A 25285-nucleotide genomic window follows, 5' to 3' on the forward strand; every position below is an offset into this window, starting at 1 on the left:
TTTGGGGATTTCAGTGCAGGACATACCTATTATTATTTATGGACTGATGCCATACTTGCCTGACAAACCAATAATCAGTCAGTGAGTTCTGTGTTTTGGTGCAAAGGCAGTTTGCTGCTCCTAGAAATAAGGAAGTCAGTGGAATGGCCTTTCCCTTCCCAGATACCGGGACCTACCACGCCACCAGCCCTGGAGTGGTGGCTGCTTCGCCAATGTGTTCCATCACCGTGATAATAAAGAGAGATCTGGTCACGTGCATATCCCTGGAGACTGGGCTGGATGACTCAGCTGGCCCTGTGTTAACATACTCTCCCATTAGGTGCTCAGTGCAGTAAAAGCCCGGCCATGGCAGGTGCAGGTTGCATGCAAGGTTGGGATTTTATATCTGACCCAGACAGAAGAGGTACAGCCTTCCCCGTGACTCAAAGCTGTCTAGCACAGTGGCTCCCGACCTCTTCACTAGTGCAGACCCCCAATCACTTCCCCGAACATTTGTGGGCCTCCAAGCACTTCCCATAAACCATTTGCAGACCCCCCTCAAAGCCAATTCTAGCTGCTATATGCACTTCATTAAATGAAACCACAACTTAGATTTTCAGACAGCAGCTAATAACATTTCTGGAAGATATTTAATTTAAAAATAATAGATTGTAACTTTGAAATTTATTTAAAACTTATTTTCTGTGATCGTTTTTATTTCTTGTCTCATTTCATGGACCCTCGTCGACCCCCTTATTTGCAATTCTCAGCAGCTACACGACCACCAGCTTCAGCCATCCCCCCAATGCATACCCTCGCAGACCCCCAGGGGTTTGTGAATCCTAGGGTGGGAACCACTGGCCTATTTTTCATGTGACTCCACTCCCAGGAATCATAGCAACATACAGATGCTGGTAGGTTCTAGGACTGCCTGCTCAGGGAGGTTCTGTCAGTTTTCTAAGCTGAACCATCTTGGTCTTCTTTCAGTGGGGGATGGTGGAAGACCTGAAATATTTCATCCCAAACGTGAAACCTCTTTGGATTTCAGGTGTTCGGGTTTTTCAGTCAATATCAAAAATCCCTGCAAAAAGGGCAACATTTTCACACAGAAAAACCTTAAATCAACCCAATTTTCCATCAAAGAACAGTTTTTAAATGGAAAACCTTCAACCAGCCCCAGTGCTTCTGTTTGGAGCATTAAGGGAGCTCAGTGAAAATCTTGCTCCTGGCATGGACTTAATAAATGAGGGTTATAAATGCAAACCAGCAAGTTTGACAAGCTACAGATCTCCACCTCTCTTCCCTGGGAGGCAACCTAGACAAGGGGATGTGAAGAATCATCAGTGAATGTGTTCGCCAGTTAATGTAACTTTCCTCTGTTCATTATCTTGTAGCAAACTGATCACTATTTTGGTGGATTTGTTAATGAGGGTGGATATTGATAACTGTTCAATTAGCTGTTTCAGACAAAGCCTATCTACAACACAACACAGGCTTGCATTGGGTTATTGTTGCATTCCCACCCCATTGGTTGTCTGAGCTGGATGTGAGAGGGAGTCTTGTGGTTAAAATACAACTCACACACCTATGTATGGTTAACTATCCCCCGTAGTGGTACCTAGACCCCCTTCGAAAGCACTAGACAAATTCAAACTAGGAATAAGTCTCAGGTGGGTTTTGTTTTTTTTTTTTACCAGTGAAGTCAATTAATCACTGAATCAGCTTCCCAGGGCTGTGGTGGATTCTTCTCAACTGGAAACTTGTAAATCAAGATTGGATTTTTTTTTTCCCTCTCCTAAACACGTGCCCTCGTTCAAACAGGATTGAAGCTCCTCTCCTCTCCTCTCCTCTCCTCTCCTCCCCCAAAGCCAGGCACCTCCAGCCCCCCCCGATTCTTACCCCATTATCCTCCTCCCCTTCCCTCCCCAAGCCACACTCACCTACCTTTGCAGGAGGCAGCTAGCTCCACCTGGGTCTTTGCCAGCTGCCTGCTTTTTATAGTGGCTGTACCAGGTTGCCCATATAAAATGTCAGGGGCTGAGAGCCCGAAGCAAAGGTTGGCTCTTTCTTGGTGTGGGGGGAGAAATGGGGGGGGGGGGCTGGGTCACCTCTTGCCCCCCCCCAAGGAATTTCTTCACATACCCCCAGTCTGGGAAACCATGTGTTAATACATGGCAGCTGGGCCCTGTAGTTTAATGAGACCCAGCTCCATCCACTAACCTTTTCACAGGCAGGATCCTTATCCCTGTAGACACTGTGGGAAAGGAGGCTGGGGCTGTGGCCCTGCATGAGGAACTCCAGGCAAGTTTCTACGGGGGGTTTTTTAGGACCTGGGTGGGGAATATACATGGCCACAAAGTAGCTGGATGCTGAAGGGAGATGCTGGTGGAGCAGGGAAGTGTTCTGGAAAGCCCTCTCTTTCAAATTGCTCCTCAGAACATCTAGGTTGCTGCTGCTTGCTATGAAGATGTTTCCCTTCACAACTCTAGGGAGTGGAATATGTTTCACGTGGCCACTGATGAGCATTTCTCAGTTTTTCAGTGACCAGGCTAAGACACCTGGGCCCAGAGTCGCACAGGCATGTAGGCACCTAATGTTCATTGAAGTTGATGGACTTACAGAGCCTATAAGGGCCTTGGCTCTAGAGGCCAGTTCCTCAGCGCCATGGAGAACCCACAGCACCTAATAACTTAATGGTGGGGTGGGGCGGGGCAGCTAGAACTGGACTTCATCTTAACCACTGGCCAGGCTGGGACAGGGACTGGGAGAACCACAGGGCCTGGCCAAGCAGCCCAGGGTGCTGGAGCAGAGGGATCTTGGGGGAGCTGGTGGCAAAGCTGTGGGGGACAGTGCAGCTGTGGAAATCAGGGGAGGCTGTGGGACAAAACTGAGAGGCAGTTTAAAAAAAATCCTCTTTAGCAACCTCCAGTCCTCACTGGGAGAGATGGAGTCTAACCTGTGGAGGCAACTTAAGCTGTGAACACCATAATAGTTGTCTGGGCTTCCCAGTGACCTCACAATCCGCATCACCATGGGGGGCCAGCAGGCCCTGCAGCAGGGACTGAACTGAGGCATGTCTGGGGGTGCAGGAGGCTTCGGCATTACCTTGGGAGATCCTAGCCCCATGCTTGTTAGGAAGCTTGACTTGATGGCTCTCCTTGGTGCCTGGCCCAGATGCCCTCTGACTATGGAGACTTGGCAGGAGGGAGAATCGGGTAAGCCCTAGACCGACTGTCTCTGTGGCAGTGACATACTGTTCCCACCCTGTTTGTGAGGCTCCCTGTGGCCTGCAGGGGGGAGGGAAACCCGTGGGGGGCTCTGAATTGCTACCACCATGCTGGCCCCTATGGAGAATCTCAAGGAAAGGGGGAATGCTTCCCCTGACACACCCCATTTCCACAGTGGGGAGCCCCCTTCCACCATTTAAGCAGGGGTCCCAATAGGAGCTACTTCTTGGGGAGCTTAATGGAGCCATGCTGCTAAGGAACTGGGTTAGGAGGCACCAGGAACTTGGAGACGTGAGAGCTTCTGTGTCCATCGCCCTTGTCTTCTGTGCCTCATGCGGAGTTCAGGGACAGCCCATTCTGATGAGGGGTAAATTGCATCCCTTGTCATACCCCACCAAGGGCTCTTTGCTAAGGCTTTCTCACCATTTGATGTATGGGGATTCTATGAATCTTTGCGAGTTATTTCTCTTATGGCTGACTAAGCAGCTCTGCATTAGCCACTTATCTGCCTCCATGTCTTCTCCCAGGTACGTACTGCAATAACAGTATTGCAAATTTGACTCCATCAACCAAGGATTGAACGGAGACTGGGAGTAGTTGGCCCATTGCAAAAGCTGTTTCTCCACACTTGATGTTCACACCTTCACATTAGCAACTGACAATGGGCCACATCCCCCCTGACTGAATAGACCTTGTCAGCTCTGGGACTCCCCTTTACTGAGATCCCCTTTTTAAATCCTCCTGAGAACCCTCCCCCCACTCTTGCATCTGACAAAGCAGGTCTTTGCCCATGAAAGCTTATGCTCCAAAATATATTCGTCTATAAGGTGCCACAGGACTTCTTGTTGTGGTCGGGTGGGGGAGCGGGATGGGGGCTGTTTCCCTGGAAATGATTGCATACCCTGCAGACAGGATTGATTGGTTGCAGCTGTGTGTGGGTAAGGTGGAAGGTCACCAGATGGCAAGCAAAGTGGTCAGGATGAGGGAACAGAGTGACGGATCAGAGGCATGGGCCTGGTAGAGGGATCGGGCTTGGAGATTGTGAGCAAGGAAACTGCCTATTGTTGTTCCCATTGCACGCAAGGCGTACGTGGGCTTCTGTCAACAAAACCGGGGCAGTGTCCAGATTCCCAAGGGGTTCTGTTGACAGCGAATGGACAGAACGCAGCACTTTTGCTGACAGCCATATCCTGCTCCCCACAAAGTATAACGCCTCTGTTGACAGAGGTAGAAAACCAGTCTGGATGTTCCGGGGGGGCCCCCTGTCAATAGACAGGACTTCCAGGACGCTGGGCAGCCCTGTCTGCTGTACTTCTGGCTGGCTGTTTTGCTGAGAGCGGCCAAGCAGTCCGGCTATTCTCTGTTGCGATCCGTTTGGCAGTTTGGCCGCAATCTGTCAACAGAAGTTTTGTTGGAAGATAATATCTACAGACAAATCCTCTAATTTAGACATAGCCCTAATGGAAACAACCCAGTAAGGCCTCAGGTATCGGCTAACCACTCACAAAGAAAGGGGCAGCCCCATTACATGTATTCCAGCTGTACTTAGCAGCCAAGTGGGTGGGGTGCAGGGGCTGTAAAGACACATTGGAACAGCCCTGTCCCTAAAGAGATTAAGCAAAGGATGGGTTATGGTCTTCGTTTGACCAGTGCGAAGCTGAGGTATGGACACGGTGACCATATTTCCCTAGGCTACGTATGGGACACCCTGGAGATGGAGGGGGAAGATGCCTTCCTGGTGCACGAAACAGGGGACTGTCCCAGCCAAAATGGGATGGATGGTCACCTTACTCAGGCAGCGGCTGCCCTGTGGGGGCTGCCATCCTGCTACAGGGGGCAGCCGTGGTTCCCGGCGGCCCCATGCCGTGAGGCAGTGGGAATGGGGCTGTGGCCTCGCTGAGGACCTCCCCGTGCCGGTGTTCCTCCTGGCTCTCCCGAGGTGCAGGGAGCTGAAAGCCAGGCGGCAGCTGTGCTGATCTAGTTCCTTGCTCCCCTGAGCTGCGGGGAGCTAGAAACTGGGTGGCAGCTGCTCCCTCTCACGAATACAGGGCAGTTAGCCTCTTTGTTCAAATAAATCGGGACACCTTCCTGGCGCCCGACATACAGGGCTTTCCTGGCCAAAACAAGACGGATGGTCACCCTAAGACAGGGTGAGCATCCTGCAAATCCAACAGGATTGTCTGTCCTGTCCTTACGATGAGGAAGGGAGCCATGTGCAGGCGTGAAAGTCAGGGGCTGCGCCGCAGTGTACCACGCTGGCAAAAGCCAGCCGGGTGCACCATTTAAAGCCCCGGTGAGGCCTGCTACTCAGAGCCTGCTGGCTCGCCACTTCGCAATGCGGTCTCCCAGTCAGATTCCCGCTGCAGCAGGCAGGCTCTGGGGACCAGGCATTGCCAGGCAGGTTACATGTGGTCCCTGGTGTTGGTTGTTGCCTGTGGCCCCTAGGAAGAAGCCAAGGGATCTCTCGCACTGCTGCTGGTTTCTGTAACTGTGATCCTACACAGGGAGCCCAGAGCTCCTGTGGGGCCAGGTAAGGTTACCCAGCCCCAGGGTCCCTCCCCTGACTTTTCCCCCACTGCCACCAGCCCGCCCCTGCCCTGAGCCTCCTGAGACCCTGACATCCCCTGGCCTGAGCCCCTGACACCTCCCTCAGCCTCGTGCACCCCCTTGCCTGAACCACCCTCCCACAACCCCCCCTTCCCTGAGCCTCCAGCACCCATACCTCTGCCCTGAGCTTCTGGTACCTCCCTGCCTTGCGCTGGGCCTCCCACGCACCCCACTCTCTACCCTGGCTCCAGCACTCCTGTCTGCTTCCCTGGCTCCAGTACAAATCTCTAGAAACTAGAACAGGCCGAGACTTACGGGACCGACACAAGTTCTAGTCCCAGCTTTGCCACAGACCGTAGGCAAGTGACTTCTCCTCTCTGTGCCGGCCTATGCCATGCAGGGAGTGGCTACTCTTAGGTGTCTGTAAAGCGCTGAGCATAGTGGGACCTGGGGGTTGGGTGAACTCCCCAACACACAGAATAACTGCCGCTGTTTAGGATGTTGGATTTCCTCTGTTTAAACTCACCCCAGGTTGGAAATAGGCAAGTCATGTCACTCTCTAGCCAGCAGGATCATGGCCCTGGAACAATAATCTAGCAGCGCCTAGCTCTTATCAAGGGCTTTCCATTGGTAGATCTTGAAGCACACTACAAAGGACGTGCAAAACCAGCTTTGGGTACAAATGCTGCAAGGAAATGTTCTAAACTGATTTTGCTGGGAAAACAATTAATATTAGATAGTAACAGAGAGGGAGCCGTGCTAGGCTATGTACTATCAAAACAAAAAACCAGTCCAGTAGCACTTTAAAGATGGACAAAATAATTTATTAGGTGATGAGCTTTCATGGGACAGACCCACTTCTTCAGACCATAGCCAGACCAGAGCAGACTCAATATTTAAGGCACAGAGAACCAAAAACAGTAATCAAGGTTGACAAATCAGAAAAAAATTATCAAGGTGAGCAAATCAGAGAGCAGCGGGGCAGAAGGCGGGGGAGGGAGTCAAGACTTAGATTAAGCCAAGTATGCATACTTGATCATTTTTTTTCTGATTTGTCCTTCTTGATTACTGTTTTTGGTTCTCTGTGCCTTAAACATTGAGTCTGCTCTGGTCTGGCTATGGCCTGAAGAAGTGGGTCTATCCCACGAAAGCTCATCACCTAATAAATTATTTTGTTAGTCTTTAAAGTGCTACTTGAAGGTTTTTTTGTTTTAATTAATATTAGAGATTTTTTTTTTTTTTTTACACAAAACTTCAATTTGGGACTTAAGCCACCAGAGAATCTCTTCAAATGTGCCTTTGGACCAGCCTCTTAATTACACTACAGTCACTTTACACCACTCTGGTGATAAAAGGAGCCTTAAAATGAACACGAATGTGATCGGTACTCACACTTGATTATTAGTCATGCCTAACTCTTGTGATGGTTTTCACCTGAAGAAGCTGGAGCTTTATAAATGGGATCCATATCATTCTTCAAGGTTTACAGATGGGAAAACTGAGGCACGGGGTGCTTAAGTGACTTACCCAAGTCCGCTTAGCATGTTGGTGGCAGAGTGTGAGCCCATTTACACTGCCAAAGCAGTTTTCAACAGGCTTCTTATGATCTTACTTTAACTGAGAATCAGGCCCACAGTGTTTGTGTTTGTGAAAACGGTGTGGAACTTTTGGAGCTGCGACTCGGCAGCATCTTTGGCAAACAGGTTGCTTTGGTCAGCTGTTTGTGCTCGCTGACCAGTTGCCGTATGCTGCTCCTCAGTGACTAGGGATATCTGAGGAAAACACCCTCAGAGGCAAAGCATTAAGTGTGGTGGGATTTTGCAAAACTAAATTTCAGCTCGGACAACGTGGCTTTGTTACTTGGCAGGGATGTGTCTGTAGCTCAGCAGTGCGTCCAACCAGAACAACTAAAAACCAAAACTCTTTTTAAAAAAAAAACTAAAAAACCTGTTGAAAAGGGCCCAAACCAGCAGTTCCCAGCTGCTCTGCCAAAGTCTGTACTCTTTGGTCCCCCCCCATACACACTGTGACAGCCCATTGAGTGCATCCAGATTTAGGTGTGGCTGACGCTGCAAAGAGTATAAGTTACAGTATGACATTTGACCGGTCATTTGCTGGGTGGTGGTGCTTTGAAAGGAGATCGCCCTGGCAGCAAGCAGCAGTCCTGCTCCCAGAGGCTGTGTGGGAATTGGGCAGGCAGGAGGCAGCCAGCGAGTGGCCTTCATCGACTGATATATTATTTTTATATTCTAGCTAAGAAAATGTTGCAGCCCCCAGAAAAACATCAACAGGTGCACAACCTGGGGACCGGGAAAGCCATCGCTGTGTTGACCTCAGGAGGCGATGCCCAGGGTAAGGTGATGAGTGGCTGTGTGTTTGAATCAGTGGGCATGATTCTGAAAAGAGATGAGGTTCTGGGGGCTTCAGTTTTGGGAGAGTCCTCCAAGCCAGCAGCTCTCCACCTACTACCGTACTCTTTCAGATGTCTGCTTTGTCTTGTGCACCTTGAGTTTTACTGCACTTAAAAGCAACTTGCATGCAAAATCAGACACAAAAATATGAAAGCGTCACAGCCCCATTATTGCTGAAGCATGGATCCCTTTCTCGCTTTTATCACAGAACTTGAAAATAAATCAGTTGACGCATCTGACGAAGCGGGTCTTTGCCCACGAAAACGTCTGCTCCAAAATCTATTAGTCTGTAAGGAGCCACAGGACTTCTTGTTGTAGTTGGAATAGAAATAGTCCACTTCGGCGTATAATGTACAGAACAGTTCAGGTTGAATCTCTCTTCTGGCACCCTCGGGACCTGGTGCTTGCCGAACGAGAGAATTTGCTGGCTAATGGGAGGTCAATATTATCCAGCAGCGTTACCAACACTTCCACTGCTTATTGGGCTCTTAGAAGACATTTAGGGTAAATTACAGCTAAATAACAGCACAGGACACAGAGAGCCAGGACTGGCGGCTGTAAAAATGTTATGGGACCACAGGAAACTTGGCCACACCCCAGTAAGTGATTGTCCAGCTAACTAAAATCACACCGGATTATGGATGTTGCAGACACAAGCGTTCCAGAATAGAGGTTCCACCTGTAGAAACAAGCCATTTTGCTAGTGTTTTTATGTAGCCTGTTGTGAAACTAGTTTAATGTCTAAATGAGCTGATGTATTGTACCCCTGGTTGAGAACCACTGCTCTAAGGTTTCCCCAGTTACTGGAGAACTTTAAAAATCCCAGCCGTTTTTCAAAATGGTGGTCGATATGGGTAGCCTAGATGTGTTGGCAAGAGCATTTTGGGAAATTTGATTCTTAGTGTTTAAAGGTGGCATTCCCTGAACATCCAGAATCATGGGTTGGCTTAAATCTTGTACAGCGAGCGGAGCACCTCCTGAAATCATGAGGGGTTTTTTAAGACAGGGAGATGTGAAGGAAACAATAAATCGTGGCCTCTTTTTCTTGGCTGTTTGGAGTCACATTTCTCCAGCTTTCCTCCATAACCTCAAAGGCTGGCAACGGACTTCATTTCTACTTGAGAGCCGAGATCCACATCATGGTGCTCCGGGAACTTGGAGAACATTAACGATCACAAGACTCGCAGTAAAATCACAAGATGTGATCTCGGATCAGATAACGACCTGTGGCCCTGAGGCCTTGTGACTTTAATGTCTGCTTGCAGGGACCTGGGATGGCATGGCATTGCTTTCAGAAACCAGCACATAAAAGATACAATATCGCCCCCCCGGCCCCCGGACGGTCTGAGTTGCAAAAGGTATCGCTCATCCAAGTACCAGAGGGGTCGCCGTGTTAGTCTGTATCCACAAAAACCCTGAGAAGTCCTGTGGCACCTTAGAGACTAGTATTTTTTTCTTACCATAAGCTTTCATGGGCAAAGACCCACTTTGTCAGATGCATGCACTGGAGATTCCAGAGGCAGCCCTAAATATACAAACTTGTGGAAAGGAGGGAGTACCAATCAAGAGGAAGGCCAGAGGTGATGAGGCCCATCCAGTGAGTGGGGGGGGGATAAGGCCCTCTTCCAGGAGCTGATGTGGAGGTGTGAACTCCACGAGGAGAAACTGCTTTTGGATTTGGCCAGCCATTCCCAGCCTCTGTTCAATCCTCGACTGATGCTGTCAAATAGGCAAATGAATTCTAGCGCTGAAGTTTCTCTTTGGGGTCTGATTTTTGAAGTTTTTTTTGTTGTAGAATGGCTACTTTTAAAACTGCCGCTGAGTGTCCAGGGAGATTGAAGTGTTCTCCTCCAGGTTTTTGCATGTTACCATTCCTGATATCTGATTTGTGTCCATTTATTCTTTTACACAGAGACGGCCCAGTTTGGCCAGTGTACGTGGCAGAGGGGCATTGCTGGCACATGATGGCGTATATTACATTGGTAGATGTGCAGGTGAATGAGCCCCTAATGGTGTGGTTAGGCCATGTGATGGTGTTGCTGGCAGAGTTGGCACTGTGGTCTGTGCATTGATTATGGGGTTAGTGTGATCGGTACCGTATTTATTTTAAATTTGGGAGCATCACGTGGGAAGTCGTGCCTGCTGACTTGACTGAGGAAAGTACATATCTGTTACTCTGATTCTTCTCCTGCTAGGCCCAGGGAACTCAGGCCACTATGGGAAGAGGGGCCTGAAATCTGCCTCTTGTGCAGTCACTGAGCTATTAGCTAGGGTCACAAACAGATAACACAAAACTAGGGGGAAAGATAGATATGTTGGAGGGTAGAGAGAGAATCCAGAGGAACCTGGATAAATTGGAGGACTCGGCCAAAAGAAATCTGATGCGGTTCAATAAGGAGAAGTGTAGAGTCCCACACCTGGGGCGGAAGAATCCCAAGCATTGTTACAGGCTGGGGACCAACTGGCTCAGCAGCAGTATGATGGAAAGGGACCTAGGGTTTATGGTGGATGAAAGGCTGGATATGAGTAAGCAGTGTGCCCTTGTGGCCAAGAAGGCTAATGGCATATTGGGGTGCATTAGGAGGAGCATTTTGAGCAGATCTAGAGAAGCAGTTATTCCCCTCTGTTCAGCACTGGAGAGGCCACATCCGGAATATTGTGTCCGGTTTTGGGCCCCCCAGTATAAAAAGGCTGTGGATTTGCTGAAGCAGGTTCAGCAGAGGGCAAAAAAAAATGATTAAGGGGCTGGAGCACAAGACCTATGAGGAGAGGCTAAGGGATTTGGGCTTGTTTAGTTTACAGAAGAGAAGATTTAGAGGTGATTTAATAGCAGCCTTCAACTTCCTGAAGGGGAGCTCTAAAGTGGAGGGTGAGAAATTGTTCTCAGTGGTGTCAGATGGCAGAACAAGGAGCAATGGTCTGAAATTGAAGAGGGAAAGGTGCAGGTTAGATATTAGGAAAAACTACTTCACCAGGCGGGTGGTGAAGCAGTGGAATGCGTTGCCTAGAGAGGTGGTGGATTCTGCATCCCTTGAGGCTTTTAAGTCCCGGCTGGACAAGGTCCTGGCTGGGATGACTTAGTGGGGGTTGATCCTGCTTGAAGCAGGGGGCTGGACTAGATGACCTCCTGAGGTCCCTTCCAGCCTTATGATTCTGTGATTCTGTCCCTGCCCTTTGGCCCATCTGGGGCAGGCGATTCTACTGGCAGTGGCCTAGCTCCCAAGTTCTTGGGGCACACAACCCTCCCTGCCCACCCCCGCCAAGCACAGTCCTCAGGGAAGGGCAGTCTGTTGTTCTCACTGATATTGGAGGTAGCTCTTGGAGGCCAAGGCCCCTCTGTGCTAGGTACTGTGCAGGCAGATTCCAGATGGCCCCTGCTCCTATCTACATTTAAGAGATGAGGCAACAAGCGTGTGCGATACACAACCGGGAGAGCACAAAGTTACACCGTTTGGTGTGTATCTCACACACTTATACAGACTCCAGTATCTCATCTCGGGATTCTTAATGTATATGTTCTCGTGACCCACACCTTGTGGGGCAGGGCGGAGCCATCACCCCGCTCTATAGATGGGGAGGCGGGTAGTGATGCACAAAGGGTCTGATTTACCAAAGGACCCTCAGCCTTGCAGAACCTAGGCAAGTGCCCTAACCACTAGGCAATTCTTCCTTCCCCCGTACAAGTTGTGTAATGAACTCTGAGTGAAGATACCATTAAGCATGCCCACCACGGCTGTCATTTGGCCCACAGCACAAACATATTAAAAGTAGGAAATCGCTGCAAAACTCCCACAGCTGTGGGGTAAGTTTGGAGGAAAGGGTATAAACAGCGCAATTTCTTGGATGGCCTGTGGTGTGTGTGTAAGGCAGGAGAGTCTGGGGCTGGAGAGACAGCACGTACCACATGTGCTCCTTAGGGGCAGCTGGCCCACACATTAGAGCACTGGTTGGTAAGAACTGTCAACCCTGAAGTTATTGAATGAGCAGGCAGATGTTTGTCCCACCTGCCTCTTCCTGAGATTATAAAACAATGGGAAAAGTGAAGGGGAACGTCCCTTACAGTTCCAGGCTTGTCTGTTTCACGGTTTAGTAGGCATCGTTCAGTCTGCATAGACTATGGATCGCGCCCTTTATAGTTTCAATTGAAGACTTCATTTACAGCGTCTACTGTGACTATGAAGACCACATGAGAGTGACAGTCCTTGCTGCATCTCTTGCAGATGTGGTGGGTGTCTGGCAAGTCCTTAGTGTGCTTTCTGTGCGCTCACTTCTCCTATGCTAGCTGTCTGATCCTCATCTCACCCTTCTGAAGGCCCTTGTATAACCCCTGCCTCCATCTGCTGCGGTCGTCTGCTAGTTCTTCCCAGTTGTCCAGCTCGATGTCTACCTCTCTGAGGTCTCTCTTGCAGACATCTTTGTAGCGCAACTGAGGGTGTCCAGGAGGTCTTTTGCCAGAAGCTACCTCACCATACAGGATGTCTTTTGGAATCCTTCCATCATTCATCCTGTGGATGTGGCCAAGCCAGCGGAGCCGACGCTGCCTGAGGAGGGTGTGCATGGTTGGGATTCCAGCTTGCTCGAGGACGGCAGTGTTGGTCACTCTGTCCTTCCATGATATTCCAAGGATACGCCTGAGGCAACGCAAGTGGAAGACATTCAGCCTCTTTTCCTGGCGGGCATATAGGGTCCAAGTCTCGCTGCCATAAAGGAGGGTGCTGAGGATGCAGGCTTTGTAGACTTGCATTTTGTTTCAAGGTTTACCCTCGATGGAAAACATCCTGGCTTTTCCAAGGTTTAATTTCATTCAAAATCACAACAGCCTTGTAAAATTTGATCCCCTGAAGTTGTTGACGCACAACTCCAATTCCAGCTTTTCGCAGCCTGGCAATTTAAACTTCAAGTACACTTGGAATATCATTGATTTCAACTGAGTGCTTTCAAAAATGCTGAGCAATTTTTAGGAGCCCTATAGTTAAGGTGTGGTAGGGAGCCAGATTCTGAAAGAGGGCCGAGCTCAGAAATCTCTGGGAAGCCCCAGGGTTTATAAACTGTGTGGGAAGGTTGTGGGGAAAAGGTTGGTGCTAGCAATGCTTTGGTGTTGCCTAGTTGTTTGCTGTACTTCCATTGATCTGGCACCTCTACAGAACTCCCCTCCCATGTGAGAGAGAGAGCAGCTTGCAGCATGGGGTAGAAAAATAACATGCATATCCTGGGAGGATAGAACAGGGCTGGGGAACTCTCCATGCACTCTTAGCTGAGGCCTGTCCTGCACTGAGCAAACCGGGTGTTGGACCAAGAGCCCACTTTAGGGTGGGGGAGGTGCTAGAAATAGACCTGATGGCTTTGATCTAGGTGTGAGCTTCAGGACTGGGAGTAATTGATTCTGACACCAGCCTGTTGCTCCAGGAGCTCGGATACCAGCAGTGCACCAATTCTGGCAGAAGTAGTCTTGGGTAATGGCATTGCTAGCTGAGATGACTGCATGGAGATCCCTCTATAGCGCACCAATTGGGGGAGGGTGGAGGAACAGAAGCCATGTGTACCAGGACACTGCTTGCTTTTCCTCCTGTTCCCAACTGCCAGGGCAGGAGGGAAAAGTACACAGGTTGTGAGAATGCCTCCCCTGCCGCCAGCCCGGAGCAAGAGGCATGCGCACAAGCTGTGTACTTCCCCTCGCTCCCTGACAGTCAAGGAGAATGGGAAGAAAAGCCAGCAGTATCCCAGTACACACAGCAGCTGCCCCCTCCCGAAACACTGCCCTTGTAGCAGGGTCAAACCATCTCACAGCTGAATTCACATTGCTATTTTGCTAAGCCTTTTGGGCTCAAAGCCAGACACCGTAACTGCAGAAGCCTAAAGAGAGAAACCACCGTGGGTGCGTAGAAAGGTAAAAATTACCTTTCTTTCTGTGCCCCCTGTAGGCTGATGTAGAGCTTGGCTTTCCAACAGTCTTGGTTTAATGGACTCCCAAGAATCCACTACAGTGATTCATGCTCCCCATTAATCACTGCATTGTATTTCTGGTTTGGATTTGTCTGGCACAAGTATCTTTTCTGCATTGTCTTTGTCTGATCTCTCTCTCTCGCGCGCGCGCCCTCACACACACACTGCTTTGCTGTTACAGTTTGCGTAGGATCTCGTCCATGATTGGACTGTGGCCGATAAACTCTCAGGGCCTCTCTACACTTCAGAATTATTTCAAAACAACTATGCTTGCGTCTACCCTACACCCACACGCTAGTTCAAATTTATTTCAAAATAGCTGGCGCATTATTTCAAAATCCGTAAACCTCCTTGCAGGAGGAATAACGCCTGTTTCGAAGAAGGCACTATTAAGACATGGAATAGCGCTATTTCGGAACAAGGCGTAATGGCACCCAGTGGTTCTATTTTGAAATAGCACAATGTGTCCAGAAATGTTTAGTCGGAAATACTTTTTGAAATAGCAAACGGCTATTTTGTGCGTAGCGGGCTTATTTCGAAAGGCTTCTGCAGCGTAGCCGTAGCTTTGCTGTGCAAGACCGGCGTCCACACATGGAGCATGGCTGCGGCTGTGGCTGAGGCCTCTCCTGGGGTGGACGAGTACTTTGGGATTGGATTACAAGCCCTTTCCCGCTAGGGTATTTTCAGCCACGTGGGCGCGCCGGGTGCCAGGGAGAACCGCAGGCACTTATTGTTAAATGTCAGCAGCCCAAAAATAAAATGTGAAAATCGTCTGAGGGATCAGGTGCAGGGGACAGCAGGAGCCAGGGCCTCGGGGCACAGGGGAGGGCTGAGATAGGGTAGGCAGCACCAGGAGGCTAAGGGACGGAGCAGTTTGTTGAGCCTTCCCCATGCAGTGTTCCCTGTAAGCTGAATCTTTGGGCGGCCCCCCAGGAAAGAATCAGGCGCTGCCCAGATGCATAGCTGAGCGGCCACAGCTGGCAGCATGTGTTCCTATGGGTGGTGCACATCTGCCTGTGCCTTGGGGGGCACAAAATTTATTCCACATATAACGCCAACAGACCCAGGTGGCCAGCCCCAGGGACAGAACCTGCGAGCAGAGGGTCTAAAGCCCTGCGCTCTAGCATGTGAGCTAAAGGCCAGCTGGCGCTCAGCTGTGGCTGTAGAGCAGAGACTCCACTCACCCCTGACGAGGTCTCAGTGCCTCTGGGTACTGCACACCCATGGGTGGAAAAAGCTGGAGGATGCTCTGCCCCCATGTGATACATAACCAGCTCCCTGTGTTTTAACATGGCATGGCACATCCACTGCCTACTGCCCACACGTGACATGAGTGCAAAGGTTGCAGAGGGAACAGCCTTTGCCCTCTGCTCTATAGAGTTGCCCCACACAACGGACAGAGGGTGAAGTGTCAGTGCCACAGTAACCCAGACAGGCCTGGTGCCGCACTGGGACGGCTGCAGAGATGCACGTACCTCACGAGGAAGCTCTACAGAAGAGAGAGAGGCGGGTCCAGCAGCCAAGGCACTGGGCTGGGACTCGGGAGATGTGGAAGTCCTCGGACAAGTCACGTCTGTTTCCCCTCCCATCCGCTGTGCCTCATTTGCATTTAGACCGTGAGCGCAAAGACCGCTGCAGTGGGGTCCCGATCTTGGGTGGAGCCGCTGGCGCCCAGTGCAACATAATTCAGTACCAATTACACTCAACGATCCAGTATAGCTGCGCTGAGAGGGGTGTTGGTTGTTAGTTCCAAACGTAAACCCTGGTCGCTCCATCCCCGCCTGGGGCTGGGTGAGTGTTTAAAGGAGAAGCCAGTGCAGGCCTCTGCCCCTCTGGTTGTATTAAGCATGGTCAGCAAAGAACCTGCTTTGCCCATTTTACCTGTCAGTGGCCCCACCTGGCACTGAGGATGCTGGAAAACCAGGCATCTGCCACTTTACTTGTTCACATCAGACACCAGTCTCTCGTAATGCCCTGGTAGGATTCAGTTGAGGTCTGGGGCTTCTGAGCACCGGCTTAAGACTCCTTTGGGGAGCAACTAGTATGGAGTTAACTCCTTCATAGGGCCCTCTGCATGGACAAGGATCCCTTAAGTGTTTCGCATCTGGAGCTGAAAGGTCTTGAACTCCGGCTGTTCTTTTTTCCCCACCCTGGCGCGTTTACTGTTGGTTCTCCAGGGCTCCCTTTAATGCTGTATTCCCAAGGGAACTGTCACCAACTGTGAACTCCAGCTGCGCGTTTTCTGTAGCTCATCCAGTTTAGCCACCTGCAGCAGAGATGCCTCCCCTTTGGCATTACCCCGATGATCGGTTTAAGATGCAGACCTGTTCCCAAGCCAGGCAGGCACAGGGAGGGTGTCTGTTTACAATGCAGAATTGTAAATATCTGGCACTTATCTGGGCACTGCAGTGGGGGTGTCCTGCATAGAGGAAGGGTGGCTCTGGCGTTAGATTGCTGGGCTGGTTCTTGAGAGGTCCAGGCTCAGTGCCCTGATTTGACGGACTCCCTGTGTGGCGACTGACGGGGAGCAAAGGGAGCCATTTCAAAGGGGCCCAGGGTGCTGGCCGCCACCACTACTACAGCAGCAACAGTGGCCTGAGCTCTGGGCTCCTTTTGAACTGCTGTGGCTGGGGTGTGGGGCAGTGCTGCAGTCCACACATCACAGCCCTTCTGCCCTTGGTCCTGCCCCATCTGCAGGTGCAAAGCTAGCCCCCCCCTCCAACCTTGCCCCAAGGCCTGCAGTGGCGGTCAGCCTCACTGGGCCATGGGCAAGACACTTATTTTCCCTGGGTCTCAGTTTCCTGTCTGTGAAATGGGAATATTTGTCCTCCCTCAGAGCAGCGCTGGGAAGGGAATATTTTTTTCTTGACCACTGGTTAGCTGGGGACAAACTTATGCCCTGAAACATGACAGTTTATGTCACTAATTTAGTGCATGGAAGATTATGAGGTGCTCAGATGCTGGAGTGATGCAGAGGGCCCAGAAAAGTATCTTAGCTAATATCTATCATTTATATTACATTAGCACCTAACAGCCACAACCTACATGGGCACCATTGTTCTAGATACACACAGGTGGAGATATGCTTCTTCTAGAACTGGAAGGGACCTTAGGAGGTCATCTAGTCCAGTCCCCTGGCCGGGCCAAGCACCATCCCTGACATCTATGTGCTCCACTCCCTGTCCCTAAATGGCTTCCTCAAGGATTGAGCTCTCAACCCTGGGTTTAGCAGGCTAATGCTCAAACCACTGACCTATTCCTCCCACCCCCAGGGGTTAGATTGCTGTACAAACTTACAGTCAATGATGTTACTTGCCCCAAAGAACGTCCAACCTCAAAGTCAAGATGGAGCAGATAGATGAAACAAACCAGTAGCCCAAGGTGAGGTGGAAGAGAGAGGGTGCTGTATAAATAGAATAGGATGGGTGTGGTGGTTAGCTGATCGGTAGCAATGGTCCCAGCTTCCACCTGCCTGGTCACCACCAGGTTAACTCATGGAAGGGCTCGCTTCGGGAGGTGGCTGGTTTCTGAGTGGTGGCTGGAAGGAGTCTGAAGAAATCTGTTCCCGTGCTCTGGTGGGAAGTCCATTAGTTTGAATGCTAGAATCCCAATGTAAATGAAACCCCTGGATAGCCCTCTTTGGTGGGGGCAGGATCCTCAAACTACCTCGGCAGTCTCTGGATTCTGGTTAAACATAAGGACCAAATGGCTCCTGGGGTAACTTAGAGCAGCCCCAGGGACTGGTCTGCTTTATACAGCAGCTTCTCAAGGACTTCAGCCTGGCATAAAAATCCCTGTAGCACAGAGTGCGCTGAGCATACTCCTGGAACACTAGACTGGAAGGGACCTTGAGAGGTCATCAAGTCCAGTCCCCTGCCCTCATGGCAGGATCGGGTACCATCTAGAGCATCCCCAATAGATGTCTGTCTAATCTGCTCTCAGATATCCCCAGTGATGGAGAGTCCACAACCTCCCCAGGCAATTATGTGCCCCTGCCCTGGCCACAGCCTGTTTGGCACAGAGTGACTTATATCAAGAGCTGGGCAAATAATGGGTTTTTCAATTAACTGGCACAGCCAATTAACTGGGGCCATGGAAAACTCCATTCTGGGACCACAGAAAATGCATTTTCTTTCTCATTTTGGGGAGATTGAAAAGTTGGGGGAAAAGCTCCGGTTTTGGATGGGACCAAGTATTTTTGTTTGGCCTGAAATGAAACATTTTGCCTCCATTTCAGTCATTAATTTCTTCCACCCTTATATTTTTAAAGGAATTTTCTGAGCAAAAAGTTCTTTCAGATTAAAAAAAAAAAAAAACCTAAACATTTTGCTTAAACAATTTTTTTTCAATTAATTGGAGCTTTCTTTTAGGTCTGGAATGCCACAAATCAGCTGTCCAAGCTCTGGGAGGGAAGACGGGGCGGGATGGGAGCGTGGATCAGTGGGTTCGTGGCGCTCCTAAAGGGCTGGGAGGGAGGGGAGAGATGGAAATGCCAGGCTTTAGTGCCTCATGGGCAAGGGGCACCTGGGGAGGTGGGTTGCCAACAGGCGGGGGAAACTCCAGCGGGCCATGGGCTGCCAGCTCACGGAGTGGAAGTAGGACCACTCTCTGCTCTTGGTTGCCTGTTGGCTTTCAATGGTGCTCGTGCTCCTGACTCACTCAGATACACTTGAAGATCCTGCCCTGGGTCTGGTCTCCCAAACTGCTGGAATTGCAGGAATGCATTGGGGTGTGCTGATGAACTAGAAGGCCAAGATCCACAGTTTCTCTTCCCCTGGGGAGCGAGAGGACAGGTGGTTTGCATGGAAGAGTGACTTCTATCTCGCTCTCGCTCTGCGCAGGTATGAATGCAGCTGTCCGGGCAGTGGTGCGAGTGGGCATCTTCACAGGAGCCAAGGTGTACTTTGTGCATGAGGTTGGTACGATCGGTCCCTTCCCTAGGGCTTCCCCCTCTGCTCTGAACTGTGTCTAGCTTCACTTTCACTGGGATTTTAATAACGTAATGGCTCCACCGTCCATGAATCTTTATTAATGTAGCTCATTGTGTCTAGAAAAATCCCTCTTGCAAAGGGTGACGGGAAAGGAACACCCTCTCCTGATTTTCATTGAGGGCTTGATGTAGTATCTTACAGTTAATCCTTCACATCCACCCTAGCTCCTTCTCGCAAACCAGGTGCTCCATCCCTGAGCCCAGCCCGCCCCAAACCAGAACCTACGACCCTGAAACCCAATCCTCTAATCTCGGACACTGCAGTTCCATCAGCAGCCTGCATCCCTGCTGTAACCTCAGAGTCCTATTCCACATCTAGCCACTGAGAGACCAAATCTTACCTGATTTAGTCTGACTCAGGGACAGAGTTGCTACCAAATTCGCAGCCGTGAAAAACGCATCACGGACCGTGAAACCTGGTCTTCTGTGTACTTTTTACCCTGTATCATATGGATTTCCCAGGGGAGATCGGCATTTCTCAAACTGGGGAGCCTGACCAAGAAGGAGTTGCTGGGGAGGTTGCAAGGTTATTTTAGGGGTGTTGCATACTGCCACCCTTACTTCTGTGCTGCCTTCAAAGCTGGGTGGCTGGAGAGCAGTGGCTGCTGGCTGGGCACCCAGCTCTGCAGGCAGCGCCCTGCCAGCAGCAGCAGCACAGAGTTAAGGGTGGCAAACCATGCCAGTCCTCCTTCTCTCCTTCTGCATTGGTGGTGGCTCTGGCTTTGGAGCTGACAGTCTCCAGCTGCCTAGTGCCTTCTGCAGCAGTAAAGCTAGCAGTACTGCGAACTCCACAACACTAACCTTGCTGGCCCTCCCCTTCTCCAACCCAACCAAGAAATTTCAATAGCTGAAGTCATGAAGTTTTGTGGGGTTTTTTTTGTTAAAATCCTGTGCCTGTGAAATTGGCCAAAATGGACTGTAAATTTGGCAGGGCCCTAGATGTGGGTAAAAAAATACTTCTGTGTGGGACTGTGGCAGGGTCTGTCCAGGAGGAGCAAGTGTTTATCTGAATGTTAATGGCTCATTCTACTTAACTTTCCTGTCCAGTCCTGTGGGCATCCTATGGTAACGGACAGGCAGAAGTGTCCATTACCTAGCCTAGCAGTAACTGGGGTAGGAAAACGTCCTGAGCAAAGGTACCTCCAGACCTGCCCCTTATCTCTTCTGTTCTAGGGTTACCAAGGACTGGTGGATGGCGGTGACAATCTTAAGGAAGCCACGTGGGAAAGTGTCTCCATGATGCTTCAGCTGGTAAGTCCCAGCTTGAATCGCCTTCTTGGCTGTGAAAGGGCACAAGGGCCCTGAGCCAGTCTGCAAGCTGCGCTGCACGAAGGCGCCCAGAGGAGTTAGGCACCAAACTCTCACTGAACTGGAGTAGGATTTGGGCCAGATTTTGCTCAAGGGGTTTTAGTACCCATTGAATGTCCCTGGGACGTGGGCTCCTAATTGCCATTCTGTGTATATGCACTTACAGCAGTGTGTAGGTTGCAGGCATCATTAAGGAATCATTTAAAAAAAGGCTAGAGAGTAAGACCTAGAATATCTTATTGTCTCTGTATAATGGGACGCCCACACCTCGAATCCCATGTGCAGATGTGGTTGGCTCATCTCAAAAAAGGTATCTTGGCATTGGGAAAAGTTCAGAAAAGGGCAACAAAAATGATTGGGGGTTTGGAAGGGGTCCCATATGAGGAGAGAGTTAAAAGCCTGGGACTTCTCAGTTTGAAAAGAGGAGACTACGGGGCAATGCGATAGAGGTCTATAAAATCATGACTGATGTGGTGAAAGTGAATAAGGAGAAGTTATTTATTTGCTCCCATAATGTTAAGAACTAGGGGTGAGACCAAATGAAATTAAGGGGTAGGAGATTTAAAACTCACGGAAGGAAGTTTTCCTTCACCCAGCACCTGGTTGGCCTGTGGAACTCCTGGCCAGACGATGTTGTGAAGACCAGGACTTGAACAGGGTTCAGAACAAGAACTAGATGAAGTTACGGAGGTTGGGTCCATCAACGGCTATTAGCCAGGATGGGCAGGAATGGTGTCCCTGGCCTCTGTTTGTCAGCGGCTGGAAATGGACGACAGCAGAGGGATCACTGGATGATTCCCTGTTCTGTTCATTCTCTTTGGGGCACCTGGCATTGGCCGCTGTCAGAAGACGGGATACTGGGCTAGATGGACCTTTGGGCTGACCTAGTATGGCTGTTCCTATGTTCTACTGTGCAATTACGGGCTGTGGTGAAAGCCTCTATTGCAGGAGGCTGCAGGCAGCGGCTGCTCAGACAGGAGTACAAATGCGCTTTTCCTCCTGCCTCGTGGTGCTCAGGTGTCCCTTAAGACACATTACACATGACTCACGGCCGTGACGTGCGCCCTGAGCAGCATGTCGCTGGGCTGCCCTAGGATTAGCCCAGGACACCTGCCGGCAGGGATTACTCCCCCTTGCACGCCAGCTCAGCTGAGTCATGGGGGGGCAGGGCTGAAACAAGGCTCCGCCCACCACCTGCAAGGGAGTGGGGAGTAGAGGCCCCATCGTGACCGTCCCACCTACCCACACTGCTACCTGCACCATGAGCAGCTAGCAAAGGAGGGTAAGGGAGCACCCGGAGGCAGACGACAAGGCTCACCCACCTTCTCATCCTACGTCAGCTGCTGCAGACAAGCAGCTGTACGAGTGCGTTAAGCAGACCCTGAACCTCCCAAGACCGCCCTTGTCTCCATCCCTGGGAGCAGCAGCGACAGGGAAACGCACCATCAAGTCACAGTCACAGCAGCTCTCCTGAGCCCAGGCAATTGCCTGCCCTGGCCCAGCCAGGCCTCCCGTGGTTGGAGAATGGCTCTTACGGTGTCTTTGAAGGTCATTGCGATTTCGGGGGAGGGATGCTTGCCGGGAGAGAAATGACGGTAGCATCTTGCCCTTTTCTTCAGCAGGGTTGCAAGCAGAGGCAGGGGGACTTGGCTTGTAAGGGTATCCCCGAGGCTGGGGTCACATTGAATGTCTGAGCCCTAAAATAACATGACATCCGAGATGGAGGCGGTCAGCAGCCCAGCTTGTGAGCGGGGACCTCGGGTGGGGTTACACAAACAAGGACTGCAGGGCTGGTTGGGAACAGGGCGGTGCCCATCTCCAGGCACTGTGCCACCCTCCAGACAGAATCAACTGGCATTAAAGCAGGCCGCCCTTTCCTACTCCTCCCCATCTGCAAATTCCACTGCTTCAGCCCTGATTCTAAGGATCACAGAATCATAGAACACTAAGACTGGAAGGGACCTCGAGAGAACATCGAGTCCAGCCCCCTGCCCCAATGGCAGGACTGAGTACTATCTAAACCATCCCTGATAGACATCTATCTACCCTGTTCTTAAATATCTCCAGCAATGGAGATTCCACAACCTCCCTTGGCAATTTATTCCACTGTTTGACCGCCCTGACAGTTAGGAACTTTTTCCTAATGTCCAACCTAAACCTCCCTTGCTGCAGTTTAAGCCCATTGCCTCTTGTTCTATCCTCAGAGGCCAAGAAGAACAAGTTCTCTCCTTCCTCCTTATGACTCCTCCCTTTTAGATACCTGAAAACTGCTATCATGTCTTCCCTCAATCTTCTCTTTTCCAAACTAAACAAGCCCAATTCTTTGAGCCTTTTTTCATAGGTCACATTCTCTAGACCTTTAATCATTCTTGTCGCTCCTCTCTGGACCCTCTCTAGTTTCTCCACATCTTTTTTGAACTGCGGTGCCCAGAACTGGACACAATACTCCAGCTGAGCCCTAACCAGCGCAGGGTAGAGCGGAAAAATGACTTCTCGTGTCTTGGTCACAACACACCTGTTAATGCATCCCAGAATCATGTTTGCTTTTTTTGCAACAGCATCACACTGTTGACTCATATTTAGCTTGTGGTCCACTATAACCCCCAGATCCCTTTCTGCTGTAGTAGTTCCTAGACAGTCTCTCCCCATTCTGTATGTGTGAAACTGATTGCTCCTTCCCAAGTGGAGCACTTTGCATTTGTCTTTATTAAACTTCATCCTGTTTACCTCAGACCATTTCTCCAATTTATCCAGATCATTTTGAATTATGACCTCTGTTTCCCCCTCTCTGTTGCAGATGATGCAGCTTGAGGTGCTGTAGTGATGGTGTCGGAGCAAACAAAGCCTGCATCTAGGGGCTAGGGCTGGGATTAGATGACCCCTGCGGTCCCCTCCAATCCTACAGCTCTATGGAGAGCCTTAGTGGTGTAGAACTGAGATCACTGACGAGGGAGATTGAAGTCTTCCCTACAGCCTTAGTGGAGGGCCAGCTGGCTTTTCACAGAATCCTAGGGCTGGAAGGGACCACAGGAGGTCATCTATCCAGCCCCTGCTTCAAGCAGGATCAACCCCAACTAAATCATCCCAGCCAGGACCTTGTCAAGCCGGGACTTAAAAACCTCTAGGGATGGAGAATCCACCACCTCTCTAGGCAACACATTCCAGTGCTTCACCACCCTCCTGGTGAAGCAGTTTTTCCTCATATCCAACCTACTCCTCTCCTTCTGTAACTTCAGACCATTGCTCCTTGTTCTGCCATCTGTCACCACTAAGAACAGTTTCTTGAGCTCCTCTTCAGGAAGTTGAAGGCTGCTATTAAATCACCCCTAAGTCTTCTCTTCTGTAAACTAAACAAGCCCAAATCCCTCAGCTTCTCCTCATAGGTCTTGTGCTCCAGACCCTTAATCATTTTTTTTTTCCCTCCGCTGAACCTGCTCCAGCCCATCCACAGCCTTTTTATACTGGGGGGCCCAAAACCGGACACAATATTCCAGATGTGGCCTCACCAGTGCTGAATAGAGGGGAACAACCAGTTCTCTAGATCTGCTCAAAATGCTGCTCCTAATGCACCCCAATATGCCATTAGCATTCTTGGATGCAAGAGCACACTGTTTTCTCATATCCAGCCTTTCATGCACCATGACCTCTTGGTCCCTTTCCACTGTACTGCTGCTTAGCCAGACGGTCCCCAGCCTATAACAATGCTTGGAAGGCAGTAGAGGCACGTGGCTTTACCCCCTAAGGTCATAGGTTCATTCCCTCCTGCCAGCGACCGAGGGTCTTCGGCCTTACACTAGATAACACAGAGTTCCCTTGCAAAAACTGCCAGTTCCTCCCTGAGCCTCAGCCAAGAGCAGGACAGCTGAGCAGAGTCTGGCTGTTTCCCTGGTGAGAGGAGCATCCACCCGCTGAGAATAGGGCTGAAGTGGTGGGAGCGTGTAGCCCGAACTACTCCCAGCAAGGGAATCACAGCAGCTCTATCTACAAGGGTGCCAGGCTGCTAGGAAAGTGCTGGTGTAAAGAGCAAGGGCTGGAGCAGCGTTTCTTCGATTATTTTGTTTCCTCCATCCTTGGATGGAATAAATTTTTGTTCTGTGCACCAAGGCATGTGCAGATGTACAACACCAGTAGAAATACCTGTGCTGGGGGTTGCTGAGCCCTGTTCTTGTCCTTGGTTCCTGTCCTACCTTTCTCTGCTAGTTAGAGAGCCCTTTCCCGGGGAAGGTGCTTCTACTCTGTAATCAGCCACCTCTTGGCCTTCTCGCTGTGTGGGTTCCCCGCTGGCCTGCAGAGTCTCTTCTGCAGCCTCTCCACTATGACCACCTCCTTTTTAAAACGTGGACACCGGGCCTGTTCTCGACATCCCAGCACCAGCACCAGTCTCCCCAATGCCCTGTACAGATGGAAAATCCCCTCTGACTTGCAACCTGCTGGCTTCCAGGATTAGCTCAGCTCCTGAGACTGACCACACAAACCTCAGGCTGGGGGTCTCCTTGCTAACCCACCTCCTGCTTCTGTCCTAGGGCGGCACCGTCATCGGAAGCGCCAGGTGCCAGGACTTCCGTACGCGTGAGGGTCGCCTGAAAGCTGCCCGCAACCTGGTGAAGCGAGGCATCACCAACCTGTGCGTCATCGGGGGAGACGGCAGCCTGACCGGAGCTGACACCTTCCGGGCCGAGTGGAGCAGTTTGCTAGTGGACTTGGTTAAGACAGGTACAGTGATGACAAAGGGATAGGTGGAGTGAGGGGGGGTTAAGCCATCCAGCCTGGTCCAGTAATTCCACTCTAAGGCTGCCTCCTCCCTGCCGCATCTTAGCTATAAAGTAACTGGCTATCCCAGGCACTGGGCCCTGATCCTCCAATCAGAGGCCTCACTTCCA

General features: G+C 50.6%; 1 protein-coding gene across 1 annotated transcript in view; it reads left to right on the top strand.

Annotated features, from left to right (window-relative positions):
• The window catches only part of PFKM (phosphofructokinase, muscle), a 48664-nt gene that overhangs the window by 661 nt on the left and 22718 nt on the right, over positions 1–25285 (top strand). The window contains exons 2-5 of the mRNA XM_074979468.1: positions 8007–8105; positions 18949–19022; positions 20271–20348; positions 24929–25118. Of these exons, the coding sequence (XP_074835569.1) occupies positions 8007–8105; positions 18949–19022; positions 20271–20348; positions 24929–25118 (441 nt within the window). The remainder of the gene's footprint in view (positions 1–8006; positions 8106–18948; positions 19023–20270; positions 20349–24928; positions 25119–25285) is intronic.

This window comes from Carettochelys insculpta, chromosome 29, assembly GCF_033958435.1.
Source record: "Carettochelys insculpta isolate YL-2023 chromosome 29, ASM3395843v1, whole genome shotgun sequence".
Lineage (NCBI taxonomy): Eukaryota > Metazoa > Chordata > Testudines > Carettochelyidae > Carettochelys > Carettochelys insculpta.